This window comes from Typopeltis vanoorti, chromosome 8, assembly GCF_054136105.1.
Source record: "Typopeltis vanoorti isolate ZY-2024b chromosome 8, IOZ_Tvanoo_1.0, whole genome shotgun sequence".
Lineage (NCBI taxonomy): Eukaryota > Metazoa > Arthropoda > Arachnida > Uropygi > Thelyphonidae > Typopeltis > Typopeltis vanoorti.
The window spans coordinates 152,377,068-152,391,973 of record NC_143556.1 but is presented as its reverse complement, the minus strand read 5'-3'; the positions used below and the strand labels follow the sequence as shown (position 1 = coordinate 152,391,973).

At 36.0% G+C, this 14,906-nt stretch overlaps 1 protein-coding gene across 1 annotated transcript in view; it reads right to left on the bottom strand.

The window, feature by feature from the left end:
• mask (multiple ankyrin repeats single KH domain) overlaps positions 1 to 14,906 on the bottom strand; it is an 823,307-nt gene that overhangs the window by 209,395 nt on the left and 599,006 nt on the right. The window contains 1 exon segment of the mRNA XM_090396371.1: positions 2,729 to 2,875. Coding sequence (XP_090252497.1) covers positions 2,729 to 2,875 — 147 coding nt within the window.

Sequence of the window (14,906 nt, the reverse complement as noted above, 5' to 3'; positions counted from 1 at the left end):
TAAATCAGAATCTGAGTCCTCATACAACAAATTGTCCTCTGTACCATCCAGTGCATTACTAATGCCACACTTCTTAAATGCTTTAACCACTGTCTCAGTTTTCACAGCATCCCATGAAGCTTTGACCCACTCACAAACTTGCAAAATGCTAGGCCTCTTCCTTCTTCCTGATGGCGTAATAACCTCAAAATCTGAAGACCGCATCCAGCTGTTGCACTTCTCCTTCATAAATCCCTTAAATGGTTTATTAATACAGACATCTAAAGGCTGAAGCTGACTAGTTGGACCTCCTGGAATTACAGCTAACTGAGTTTTCAATTCCTTGAGTTTATTTTTAACATCTTTTCTGTGAGAACGAAACTGATCCCATACTAATAGGGCAGGCTTCAACAGTCCTACAGGGTGCCTAGACCAAATTTTATCTATCCATAACTTCATTCCTCCTCCATCCATCCAGCCTTTTCTGTGAAAATGTACAAACAGTCCTTTAAGCAGTTTTTTCTTTGGATAGTGTCTTCCTTTTAAAAATCAATAGTGGCGGCAATTTTGTCCTATCAGCACAGCAGGAGAAAACAACTATGTAGTGAGTATTTTCGGGCCCCGAAGTTTTAGCAGTAACACTTTTTGTGCCATTGGAATCTATAGTTTTGTTTGAGGACACATCAAAAGGTCAGCGGAACCTCGTCCATGTTTCCTATTTGCGCAAGTTCAAAATTTTCTCATTTCCTTGTGTTAATGATGAATCGATGAAATTCAATAATTTTTTCTTTGTATTCAGATGGCATCTTTTGTGATATTTTGGTTTTAGTCCGCATACATAGCTGGTTTCTCTTCATGAATCTTGAACACCATGATGTTTATCCAGTAAAGTTGACGATCCCTCTGTTAGTGGCTATCGCTTTCACTTGATGAATAATCATTTTTGTAGGCACTAAAAGTTCTGCTTTTCTGTGGTCTAAAATCCAAGTATTCTGTTCTGCCTCAAGTTCTGGCCATTTTGCAGTTCCACTTCATAGGTTATGTTTACTGTGAGTAGCTTTTTTTAGATCCTCTTCCTGATTCTGCCAAGTTCTTATCATTTTCTCAGTTGAGGGCCTGTAATGCCTCTCTGCAGTCCATTTCCATGTTCTTTAGCATACATAATGACACGTAGTTTGTATGCAACATTGTAGCAATGCCGACATTTTTCAGCCATAATTTGCCAAGAAAATTTAATGGCAGAAATTTATCCCCATTCACAACAACAGTGACAACAAATGGAAAGTTTAAACGAACAGGAACACAGCTGTGATCGTCTATGACAGCACATGCGCATCCACTGAACTCTACGTAACTGGAATGCTTTCAAACACCACAAGGAAGCTAGAAAGAAATCGCGTAATTCGGAACAGAGAAAATTTCCAGAAATGAAAGTAATAAAAAACTGAGCATCGGCGTATAAGAAGCACCCTCTTTTTCAGACCTACTTTCAAAGGAAAAAAGTGCATCTTATATGCCAGCAAATACGGTATATACACCTTCCATAGGTGGCCAGATAACAGATTTCATTGGAATGATTATTCTTTGAACTGCTTGTACCTACTGGCCAACAGGAAGATAAATTCAGAGCAATACATAAGTTCATGCTTGACATTTGATTATTTTCACAAGTATACTTTGTCTGTATTTAAATCACAACAAATGAAAATATCCATCATTATTTTATATCAAAGAGGAAAAAGCACTTACATTTTTATTTTTATAAATTCATCGCTATGAAAAAAATGTAAGGTTCAGAGAAAAATATTTCTGATATAAAATAACGATGTGTGTTATTAATTCTTTTTTATAACTTACACTGCCAAATAGAAGCCTTTTAACCTCATCACTTCAATTATTATTATTAGCCTTTAAATATTTCAAAGTTAGAAAGAAATCTCATTTAAATGCTCCCAACATTATTATGGTTTCTTTTTTAAATATGTCTCACCAATCCACCTTGCGGGACAAAAGATTGCATTACCTATAACCACACGAATACAGGGCATAGGGGTTCAGAGAGAGAAAAAGTATTAAAAGGATGTACTGCGATGGTTGATATATTTCTTATTTTCTTACAGGTGGATGTTACCAGATCTTGCAGTTTGTCCATACCAGTTGAAAGAACAATGACAAACTAAAATACGTGCTAACATCCACCTGAAGAACAAAAATATATTGGCAGTCACAGTATATTTTTTTGATTGCCAAAATCAACTCCAGGAAACCATGCACTGAATATGCTGCACTGATTAAAATAACTACTATGCTTCACCAAAGTAAACACATACACAATTTCTTATTTATTTCTTTGAATCAGAGCACTGCATGAAACTTTCCAAGATATGCAAAATAATAATTCTTAAAATTCATATAGCAGCCCTCATACCCAACAGGTAGGCTGTTTGCCAGTTCCTATACAGGGTGTTCCTCTTAGGAAGGCATTCAGTATAATCTCTTATACTTACAATTTTGTGCGATTCTTGAAAAATTCTCATATTGTATCCCTTATGCTGTCTAATAAACTTACATGGAAATTAATAATTACTGACATAAGCAACTAATTATAAATTAGAAGTAAATTTTCCACAAAATGAGCTTAAAAAACTTGGTCATATTATACTTAAAACTAGACGTTTATATAATAAAAATATCGATGTGGATTGTACCCTGAAACTATCATTATAAAAATACTTAAGTTTAATATTACCTGATAATTATAGTTCGCTCTCCTTGACCCTTTTGTTTTTCAACTTCAATATGAGCACCTGAGACTTCACGAATGGCATTAATATTGCAGCCACCACGGCCAATAACTCGACTGATTGCATTTGCAGGGACAGAGACCTTTTTTGATCTATAATACACATAAAAACAGTATATGTGTGTGTGTGTATATATATATATATATATATTTCAGACCAGTTATTTCATCACAAACTAAGAAAAGGTTTCGATTCTTTTTTAATAGTAAATCTGGCCAAGAATGGCTGACTGCATACCAGGAGTCCGGCGAGTAAATCAAATGGGAGTTAAAAATGAATGAATAACACCATTAAGCTTGAGCTGCAAAAAAAAAAAAAAAAAAACAATTGTGGATGAAATTTAAGGAGAAAGATGACCTGCAGGCAAAAACGAACAGTACAAAGCAGAGGCCAGAAGGGTGACTAGTGTGGTAAGAAAAGCAAAAGCAGATTATGAAAGGAAATTAGCAATACAAGATAAAGTGAATCCCAAACAGTTCTTTCAATATGATGCAAATAAATACAGCAAAATGATTCTAAGGAATGCCGATGGCAGGGAGGTAACTGAATCAGCTGAAATAGTAGAATTACAAAGCAAACACTTTGCAAGAGTATATCATTCAGGCTGTGATATTGCAGGAATGACTTACACTGGAATTGAGGTGAATGAAATGGAGGTGAATGGTATATTACAGAACCTTAATGTAAATATATCTGTGGGAATGGATGGTATACCAGCTCGACTCTTATTTGAAGCAGCAAAGGAATTGTCAGTTCCATTGACCATATTGTTTAATTTAAGTCTCAGCTCTGGGTTAGTCCCGAGGGGGGTGGAAAGAGGGGAAAATAGTTCCACTGAATAAAGGAGATTCCAAGACTGCTGTTGCAAATTACCGACCGATCAGCATATCTGGAATCGTCAAGGTTTTGGAGATATTAGTCAAGAGCAAAATACAGGAATGGATAGATGAAAATGGGTTACTGTATGGGGGTCAGCATGGTTTTGTGAAGGGTAGATCATGCCTCAGTAACTTGCTCATGTTTTATAATACAGTGATTCTGCTGGACCTTGCTAAGGTGTTTGACAGGACCACTGCTATTTAATTTGTTCATTAATGATATAATAAATTTAGTTTAATCCTTTATCCAAGTGTGAGCAAACAAAGTTTGCTCCAAAATATCTTCAGGACTGTAGCAAGGTGGTGCAACTGTTGGCAACTCGGAGCAAAGGTGGACCAAGCTCTCATCACTCCTTGTCTCAGTATCTCCCGCCATGCAAAGCACGTCTTCATGTATAATGCTATGCATTGAGGGAAGGGCCATTACCTAGACTGGTTTCGACCTTTATTGAGGTTTACCTATATTCAACAGGCAACTCATTTACCTATATGAGTTGCCGATTGGCAATTCATATAGGTAAATATGACCTCTCTATTGCTTCTGACTTAGTGTCACCACCTCTGGGTCTGCCTCCCACTGATGAGACCTCAATAAAGGTGGAAACAGGTCAGGGTAGTGGCCCTTCCCTCAATGCATAGCATTATACATGTCTGCAAGGACATGTGCTTTGCATGGTGGGAGATACTGAGACAAGAGTGAAGAGAGCTTGGTCCACCTTTGCTCCGAGTTGCCAACAGTTACACCACCTTGCTACAGTCCTGAAGATATTTTCAGGTGCAAACTTTGTTTGCTCACACTTGGATAAAGGATTAAACTAAGTTTATTATAGTCTAACCAAGTGCAAAATAAACTTCAAGTTCATTAATGATATAGGAAAGGATCTGAGAGGAATTGGTCATTTATTTGCTGATAATGCAAAGTTGGGTAGAGCAATAATCAAAATGCACATGATGTCAAAATTTTGCAGGATGATTTGGAGAGATTGGCAGTTTGGGCTAATGAGAATGGATATCAGTTTAACCTTACACCTAGCAAAGTGTAAGGTTATGCATTTTGAGGTGAAAAATATAGCAGTAGTATATCATACTGGTGGAACTGTACTCCAGGAGATTGATGAAGCTACGGATTTGGGGGTGTTGGTGGATGGGGAGTTGAAGTTCGGGGGGGGGGCACGGCAAAAGCGGCTAAATCAACTCATCAGATCACTTGGTTACTGAAGAATATTCATTGTAACTTTTTATATTTGGTCACTTAACACTAAGTATGTAGACAATACTGTCCTTAGGAAATCTTGACATGTGTCGTGTAGTTTTAACAGGTTTGAAGGCAACCCTGATGTTGAAAGACCTTATGAGTTTGACTATTTTTGTTGAAACTGAGCCAGTATAAGGTAAGACAATGGACGATGTATACTGTGTGACCGGAGGTTATTGCTGTGGGTTGTTTCTATGGAGAATCTTTTGGATTATATTTTTTGGGTAACCATTGCTAACTAGAGTTTGAGATATGAGAGAGATTTCATCAAGGAGATCGATTTCTTCTGAGATAATATTTTCTTTACTACACGACACATGTTAAGATCTCCTAAGGACAGTATTGCCTTCTACAAGTATGCAAGTGTATATAACATCCCATTTTCCTGTGGACTGAATTATATAGGCCAAACATCAAGAAGCCTAAAAATCCAAAAAAAAAAAAAAACCATATAAGGGATGTCAACAATAGAACAGATATCTCAGTATTAGTCCATCATTTCTCGATTTCAAACCGAGATGGAGCTGTTATCCCAATCTCCATCGATTGGGATAACAGCTCCATGCCTTACATTGAAGAAGATTTCAGATGTAGAAACATTACAGAAGCTGCAATGTTACTCTGGACAGGAGATAATCTAAACAGAAATCAAGGCATGATACTGAAAGACATTTGGAAAAGCTAAATAAATTCACTAAGCGTAGCAGAATTTAATTTTGCGGAAAACTATAAAACGGGATCAACAAACAATGACTAAGACTCCGTGCTCCATGCTCTTGATGTTACGCATCATTTTCAATTAATTTAACTGTTGTCACTTCATTCTTCTTTTTACCAGTAAACGTTAGTGTACCTATTTTCTTGTCCTGAAGAAGCCAGACAGAATTAGCTGGCAAAACTTGTCGCCAACTATATATTTATGAATAACTATGGTCTACTAATAAATCCAAAAGAAAAATATCTCATACTTAGTGTTAAGTGACCAAATATAAAAAGTTACAATGAATAATCTAGATGGCTATACAAAGTACAAGGTATGTTCTTTTGAAAAACTAAAATGCAAACAAGGCGAGATTGTTAAACCATCTAACCTTCCTAAAAAGATGCAGACAGTTTAATATCATTCCTAAATTCCTAATTATTAAAAAGCAGATAAAATCAATAAGAGTGAAATGGATTTACTTTAAAACTTCTTTAGCCTTACTTCATGAAAGAATCCAGCATGTCTATTTTACACCTAGTAAAATAGACCTCAAATGCTTAGATCATTTCGATGACATCTCTAACAACATAGATAATAACATTTGGAACATACTTGACCGCATGGTGCAAAATAGTTACAACAAAGTTTTTCGAACCAGTAAAGAATTGCAAATTAAAAATTCCATAGACTTTATCAAAGAAAATGTAACTCTAGACCATGTCTCCTGGATGATAAAGTTATTTTCAACCTTTCGGACCACACTCTTTCTAAACAGGAATCAGACATATTTAAAAAGCACCATCATCCTTTCTACCTCAAAACCACCAAAATGTAATATTACCTCCTCTGAAAGAAGAGCTGTCTCAAACCTAAGAAAGAACAATATTATCATCCTAAAACCAGACAAAGGCAACTCAACAGTTTATTATGAATACTAAAGATTACATAACGAAGATCTGTGATTTAGTTTCAGACACATATACCTATCACATATTAGATGTAGATCCAACCATTAAAAACCAAAAAGAGACTAATCTCCTAATACGTAAAATGACTAGGTGGCCTTTGGAATTACAGCGAAATCTAAAATCTCTACACCCATTACCACCACGCCTCTCTGGTGCACCAAAAGTTCACAAAGTTGGAGTTCCGCTCTGCCCGATCATCGACAGTATAAATTCTCAAACTTATCTACTAGACAAATACCTAGCTGGTCTTTTGAAAGATAATATAAAGAAATCAGACTCTTTTATAAAGAATTCTAAGCATTTCATTGAAAAATTAAAAGCTATTAAAATCTCAAATACAGACATACTTGCAAGCCTAGATGTAGTGTCATTATTCACAAATGCAACAGTTGAAGAAGTTATCAAGATCATAGAAAATCTCTATCCACATGAAATTGCTCAGCTTTTCCGCCATTGTCTCAAATCAAACTATTTTAAAGTAAATAATATAATGCATGAACAACTTGATGGCTTAGCCATGGGCAGTCCCTTGTCACCTCCTTGCATGGATCTGTTCATGGAAAAACTAGAAGCTGACATCTTTTCCAAAATAAATCCAAAGCCATTAGTCTGGTGGAGATATGTAGACGATGTCTTCATTATTTAGAAAGACACAGAAAATGCCTTACATGAGTTCCTTAAAAAAATAAATTCTTTCCACCAAAAAATCAAGTTCACGTTAGAGCTGGAAAATAACAATCAATTACCTTTTCTACATACGCTAATAAAAAAACAAGAGAATGGACAAATCAAGCTCACAATCTACCACAAACCTACAGACAATGGCCGTTATCTGCCCTTAAAATCTTCTCACCATCATGCGCAAAAACTTAGCATTATACATATGCTTAAAAATAGAGCAACAAATATATCAGAAGAAAAAGATCTCCTTGATGAAGATTCTCAATAGAGACAACTCGCAGTGACAACCTCCTGTCATGCAGTATACATGTCCATTGTCATGCTTTATGCCAGCTCAGTTTCAACAAAAATAGCAAAAAATCATGAGGTCTTTCATCATCAGGGTCCCCTTCAAACCTATTCAAATTACATGATACATGTTTAGATCTCCTAAGGGCAGTATTGCCTTCTACAAGTATGCAGGTGTATATAACAGCCCATGTTCCTATGGACTGAATTATATAGGCAAAACATCAAGAAGCCTAAAAATCCTAAAAAAAGAACATATAGGAGATGTCAACAACAACAGAACAGATATCTCAGGATTAGCCCATCATTTCTCGATTTCAAACCACTCCATCAATTGGGATAACAGCTCCATGCCTTACATTGAAGAAGATTTCAGATGTAGACACTTTAAAGAAGCTGTAATGTTACTCCAGACAGGAGATAATCTAAATAGAAATCAAGGCATGATACCGAAAGACATTTGGAAAAGCTTAATAAATCCACTAAGCTCAGCAGAATTTAATTTCGCAGAAAACTATAAAATGCAACCAACAAACAATGACTAAGATTCCACGCGCCATTTTCAATTTTAATTAATTTAACTGTTGTTACTCCATTCTTCTTTTTTACCAGTAAATGTAGTGTACCTATTTTCTTGCCCTGAAGAAGCCAGACAGAATCAGCTGGTGAAACTTGTCAACAACTGTATATTTATGACTAACTATGGTCTACTAATAAATCCAAAAGGAAAATATCTCATACTTGATGAAGAATACTTTGACGAGCAGAGATAAGCAAGTTATTGTTCCTCTTCATTGAGCCTTGATAATACCCCATCTTGACTACTGTGCCCAGATCTGGGCCTTGGGGTTTCTTCTTGATGGGGAGGACGTAGAGAAGACCCAGAGGCGAGCGACCAAGAAGATTGGACTATGGAATGAACCTTATGAGAACAGGTTGAAGATCTGTGGGTTACAGAAATTGGTTCATAGCTGGAAAAGGGATGTATGAGACATTCAAATTACTGAAGGGTTTTTACAAGATTAATTGAGAGGAAATTTTTCAGAACAGGTCTGGTGATGGGAGAACTAGGGTGATCCATGGAAACTGAGCAAGAGTGTAGTCAGCAAGGGTGTTAGAGCTAGGTTTTTTACTTGGAGAGTGGTGAATGAGTGGAATAAGCTGCCAGAGTTTGTTGTGGGTACCATGACTGTAAATGAATTCAAACCAAAGTATCATAGATACTGTAGGAATGTTGAACAGTTGTTCTTGATATGATGTTTAGGGCCTCCCTCGATGAGTCTAAGGAATCCTTGGAGTTGCCGGCAATAATAATAATACGTTTTCTTTTGAAGATATTCAGTATACAACTATTAATATGCACTTCTACTTTTAAAGAGAAATCATATTTTCAGATATAATGATATATCTAATATATCATTAGATAAAGTGCTGGAAACATATTCCATATAAAGTGTGCATAGGATATTTTACTTTCCTGAATCAATTATCAATTGATAAACACCTGTGCACAGCTCAGGCAGTTATCCTCAAACTTTATTTAGGTCTTGGTACAAATCTATTGCAATTTTTTTATAATTTAATACAAAAGTGGCTGAAATAACTGTTTATTATTATTATACAAGCATCTCCATGGAATCCAAAGACATCGCGAGAGATCCAATCTATTATACCTCTCCTTCAACCAGTTAACAGACCAAACATTCACAACTGACTCTGGCAACCCATTCCACTAATTCACAACTCTCCAAGCAAAAATATAGTGCTCACACCACTACTAACCATGCCTTTATTCAACATCTAGGGATGACACCTTGTTCTGGTCCCTCCATACAAGGGCTGAAATAATTCCCCTGAATCTATCGAATAAAACCCTTTCTCTCATATCACCTCTTTTTCTCTTATCAACTAACTCCTGTAATCCACACACCTTCAATATATCCTCATAGGAAACATTCCACAGGTCACTCCCCTCTGAATACTCTCCATCATTTCCTCATCCCCAAGAAACACAGGGGATCAGACTTCAGCATAGTATTCAGATGTGGACATATCAAGGCCTTATAAAGAGGAATAATGACTTTCTTAACTCTACTAGTCAATGTCTTCTTCAAGTCAAGTAATCTTATGGGATACCTTAACATGTTCTCTAAACTTTAACTCTCTGTCTACCACCACTCCTAAATTTCTAGAATCCTCTATTTTGTGGAGTACAGTGCCATTAATGTGATACACAGATTGTAATCTATTTAATCCAAAATGCATAACTACATTTTTGACATTAACCGGACACCCATTAACTTTTGCTCATACTGTAAGTGGTGAGAGCGAGAACGGTCAATGAGTTTAAAGAGTGGTATGATAGACTTTATGTTCTTAGGAAGGACCTCCCACGATGAGCCTTTTGACTCCATGGAGGCCTGAATAATAATAATAATACTGACAGCCTATTTAAAATAAACAGTCATGCAACTCTCCACATTGCTTTGATTAACTATGACTCTACCTAATTTTGCATCAGCAAACAAATGAATATTTTCTTTCAGGTTATTTCTCATATCATTTATGTACAAAATAAACAGAAATGGTCCCAGAACTGAAACTTGTGGCACACTACTAGTCACCCGTTATCACCTCAATTCTAACCCTCCAAATCCATTTTTGATATCTATCCAGCAGCCACCCTTTTATCCATTTAACCAGTGTCATATCAATCCCCATTTGTTTTAATTTGCAAAATCCATCAAAATCATCGTGTAGGCATTTCCTTTATCCAATTCAGCTGTTATTCTATTATTTTAAGTTAGCAACTTACTAAGGCATGAATGACCCTTCACAAATCCATGTTGACACTCATCCACTATCATATTTTTATCAACCCATTCCTGAATTCTCTTTTTTTACAAATTTTTCTTTTTATCAATTATCTTTTTTGCTGCAGCTTCGGAGATGCAATGTAGGATAGTCCACATTTCAGGATTTAAAAATAAAAATAAAATAAAAAAATACAACTATTACTAAATACAACCAAAATGCAATATACCATGTAATGAAATAACTGCCTTAAAAAAAGTTATATAATAAAAATTACTATTATTACAAAAGACAATAAAGGAAATGCAACAGTTATCAAGAAGATTATAACAGAAAAATGCAAGATCTCCTATGTGGCAGTTCCACGTACCAAATTATAGATCAAGTCCCCATTATGTCTCAAAGGAAAAAAGTCCAAAAATTACTACAAAAAGTTACTTCCTGGCCAAAAGAAATTATCAAAACAATAAAACCAGTTCATGTTAAACCACCCTGTATTTATGGATTACCAAAAATCCACAAACCTATTATCCCCCTATGCCCCATAGTCGATAGCATAGATAGTACCATATATAAACTGCCCAACAGTTACCCAAGTCGCTTGCTCCCCTTACTGGCAACTCCTCTACTTTTCTAAAAAACTGAGTCCATTTAAAACACTATTCTAGTAGTAAGACTTATACGTTGGTTAGACATAACTGGTAATTAATTTACGGAATTGACAACGCATATAAAGTAAATAAATTAAAGATAACTTTAATGAATCACTTCTATATTTCAGCAATGTCACATTGCCATCTTCGGGAACATAAAGATATGGTATGTGCACTAAGGAACTAACAAAGCAAATGAGGAAGAAAATAAGAACTAATTTTGTTCCTAAAGTCCTAATGGTGCCCTCTTGCGGGCTAATTTGGTAGTCTTGGCAGTTGGGCTGAAGTTCTCAAAATGAAAGTCTCCCAAATTTGGGGCAGTTTCATGCACCCAAATTTGTTGAGGTTAGGAACGTTTTTTAGAGCTGCTGAAGATTCTTTGAATAGTCTTTCGTATTTAAACTTGCTGCGATGGATTATTTTTGTCTTCTTCCAACGAATTTTATGGCGGGTATCTAAGGCATGGTCTGCCAGTCCAGAGCGGCTGTACTGGTGAAAACGGATGTAGTCTTGGTGTTCTGAAATCCTGATATTTGTTGTTCTGCCTGTTTGGCCAAAGTAGGACAATTTGCAGCTGCAAGGGACCTGGTATACACCATGTAGGTCTAGGGGAAGTGGTTGGTCTTTGGTAGAGCGGATAAGGGATGCCAACTTTTTATATGGTCTGTAACAGGAAGTAAGGTCATATTTTTTGAGGATATTAGTTATTTTTTCAGAGGTGCCCTGGATGTAGGGGATAGTGATAGACTTGGTGTAGTCTTTATTGTGGAGGGGGGGAGGGGGGTTGTGGTTTATAGGTTTTAGTATTTTTTGTATTTTTTTGGGGTTGTAGCCATTGGCTAAGAAAGTGTTGAGGATGTGGTTTAGTTCCATAGTCAGGGCTTTGTCATCTGAGCAGATTAATTTTGCCCTGTTATATAGTGTTTTTATCACCCCATATTGTTGTGAGGGGGGGGGGTGGGATTGCTGGTGAATGTATCTGCCAGTGTGGGTGGGTTTTCTGTAAACAGAGAAAACCAAAGATCCATCAAGCTGGCGGGTGATTAAAGTGTCTAGGAAGGGGAGGGTGTTGTTTTCCTCTTTTTCTAAGGTGAACTGGACTCTGGGATGTTGGTTGTTTAAGTGTGTTAGGAAGGAGTGGAGTGTATCTGAGCCATGTGGCCAAAAATTTTGGGAGACTTTCATTTTGAGAACTTCAGCCCAACTGCCAAGACTACCAAATTAGCCCGCAAGAGGGCACCATTAGGACTTTAGGAACAAAATTAGTTCTTATTTTCTTCCTCATTTGCTTTGTTAGTTCCTTAGTGCACATACCATATCTTTATGTTCCCGAAGATGGCAATGTGACATTGCTGAAATATAGAAGTGATTCATTAAAGTTATCTTTAATTTATTTACTTTATATGCGTTGTCAATTCCGTAAATTAATTACCATTTAAAACACTAGTTAAAAATTATATCCTAAAAAATGGTTAGTTTTGATATCACCTCTTTATTTACCAATGTACCACTTATAGACACTCTTGATTTGACCACGTCTAAATTTCCCCCTAATATATAACCAACTTTACTATGTATGTAGGTTACTTTACATGGGGAGGAAAAATCTACAAACAGATTAATGGTACTGCTATTATTAAATATAGAAATAGACAATAGAATCAGCAAAGCTGGTATGGTGGGAAGTCAATTGAATAAATTCATATAGAATAAGAGAGAAATTAGTCGGAACACTAAATTAGCTGTATACAACAGCGCTGAAACCAATTTTAACTTATGGATCTGAGAGCTAGGTTCGAAATAAAATCACTTGATCAAAGACTGGAGACCTCTGTTATGAGTTCTGAGAAATATCAGTGGAGTCAATGGAGGTATCACATTAAAAATGAGGATATTAGGAAAGAACTTGCCATCGTTAGCATTCAGGAATGTGTTAGTAGAGCTAATCTCAGGTGGTATGGTCACTCAAACCAAATGGGAAAGGAAAGATAAACAAAACAAGTGTTCTCTGCCAGGTTGGCAGGAAAAAGACCCAGAGGAAGACCAAGATATAAGTGGATTGATACAGCAAAAATTGCCTAAGAAGACAGAAACATAAGATCTGATAATTTTAGAGTCTTGATAGGTAACAGATTGATTTGGAAGAAAACAGTTGATCAGAAATTAATAATGGTGTAACTTTTTCATGTAGTACTATCATAATTACCTTGTAAACTACATGAGGGTACATTGGATTATTTAATTAGTGTATGGCTCACACATGGAAAGTTAGATCACATTAATCCTTAATATATATGAACATAATAATAGACAATGTACAATAATAAGACATAATACAGTCATAAAAGAGACACTTAAGAATAGGCTACAACTGTAGCCTAATCTTGAGTCGGTTGATTATCCGGTCAACTGCACTTGGTGTACCATGGATGAAGTCCGACAGGTTTCGATTGTATGCATGTTGGGCACATTCTACTGTAATATGATTAATTATCTGGCAGGGTGGTTCACAATTGCACCTGGGTGAGGCAATCATTCCCCACTTGTAAAGGCGGTCTGCACATTTGCCACGATTGGTGCGGATTCAGTTAAGGGTAGACCAAGTTTTCAGAGGTAGACAATACCAGAAGGCATCTGTGTTGGGTCCAAATTGATGGAATAGAAATAAGTACATAGGAATATAATGAGGAGGACAGGCATAGAAGGAAGGCAAGAAGCTTTGTCTACATGAATTAAATTTTGATTCATTTGTCCTCATTTAAGAAATCTCAGGTCTGATACATGTATCTGTTGGATAAGGTGGATAGGATATGGATTTTTAAAGGTGAATTGAAGGATTTGTTTGTTTTGGGGTTTAATAGTCCAAGGACAGCTATGGTTATACTGCGTCAAAAAAGGCAAATGAATCAGGGCTTATATAAGTCTAAAAACTATATATAAAAGTTGAAATAAGAACAAAAATCATAAACGAAGCATTTCTTTGAGGTACACTATTCGATAAATAAATAAATAAGACAGGATAAAATCAGTGTAGAAAAACAAATGTAAAGATGAATATAAAACAGGTGCAAAAAGTATAAAAAAAATATTAAAATTCATAAAATATACATAAATCTGAGGCTGTTAAAAACTTATTTACAATAAGTTTTTTTTTTTTTTTATATTAAGTATAAAAGAGACAAAAATAATGACTGTCCTCATTTGCAAAATGAGAGCAGATGATTAAATATCACCGATGGATAGTTCAGAATCCCAAAGTTTTCACACACAGACATGTCATTACCCCACAGCAGGAAGGAGTGGGTGAGATGACTATGACCTATGCTGAGTCGAGCTAGATCAACTTCCTCTGTTTGAACCCTTCACAGGCAAGAATGCCATAAATTGATTTCAGGCTTAATTTGGTAGTTTATTATTGCTTTCTCTGTTCCAAGAAACTGCCACTGGGATAGTTTTTGTCTGGTAATCTCTGCCTATAATCAATGTAAAAAAAATGTAAATGAAAGGCAGATGGATGTTAACGATATGACCTAATTTTGCTGCAGTATCTGCAGTTAATTTCCCCTAATTCTAACACGGCTTGGAATCCAACAGATGCATACAGTATAGTATAGTTTCCATAACTGAAAGAGGAGATGCTGAATTCAAGAGAAAGAGAGAGAGAGAGAGAGAGAGAGAGTGAGCATCAGGAATTGTTAGGTTAAGCATACGTCCCGATTTGAAGGTCCTGTCCCAGTCGATTTGTGAATTGTCCTGGGAACACAATATTACATATTATTACTATTGCACATTGTCATGAGTGGGAAAAAAGTAAAAATAGAAAAGCAAATAAGTTTATAACAATAATGATGCTGTGCTAAACTATAGAATATGTGTAATCGAT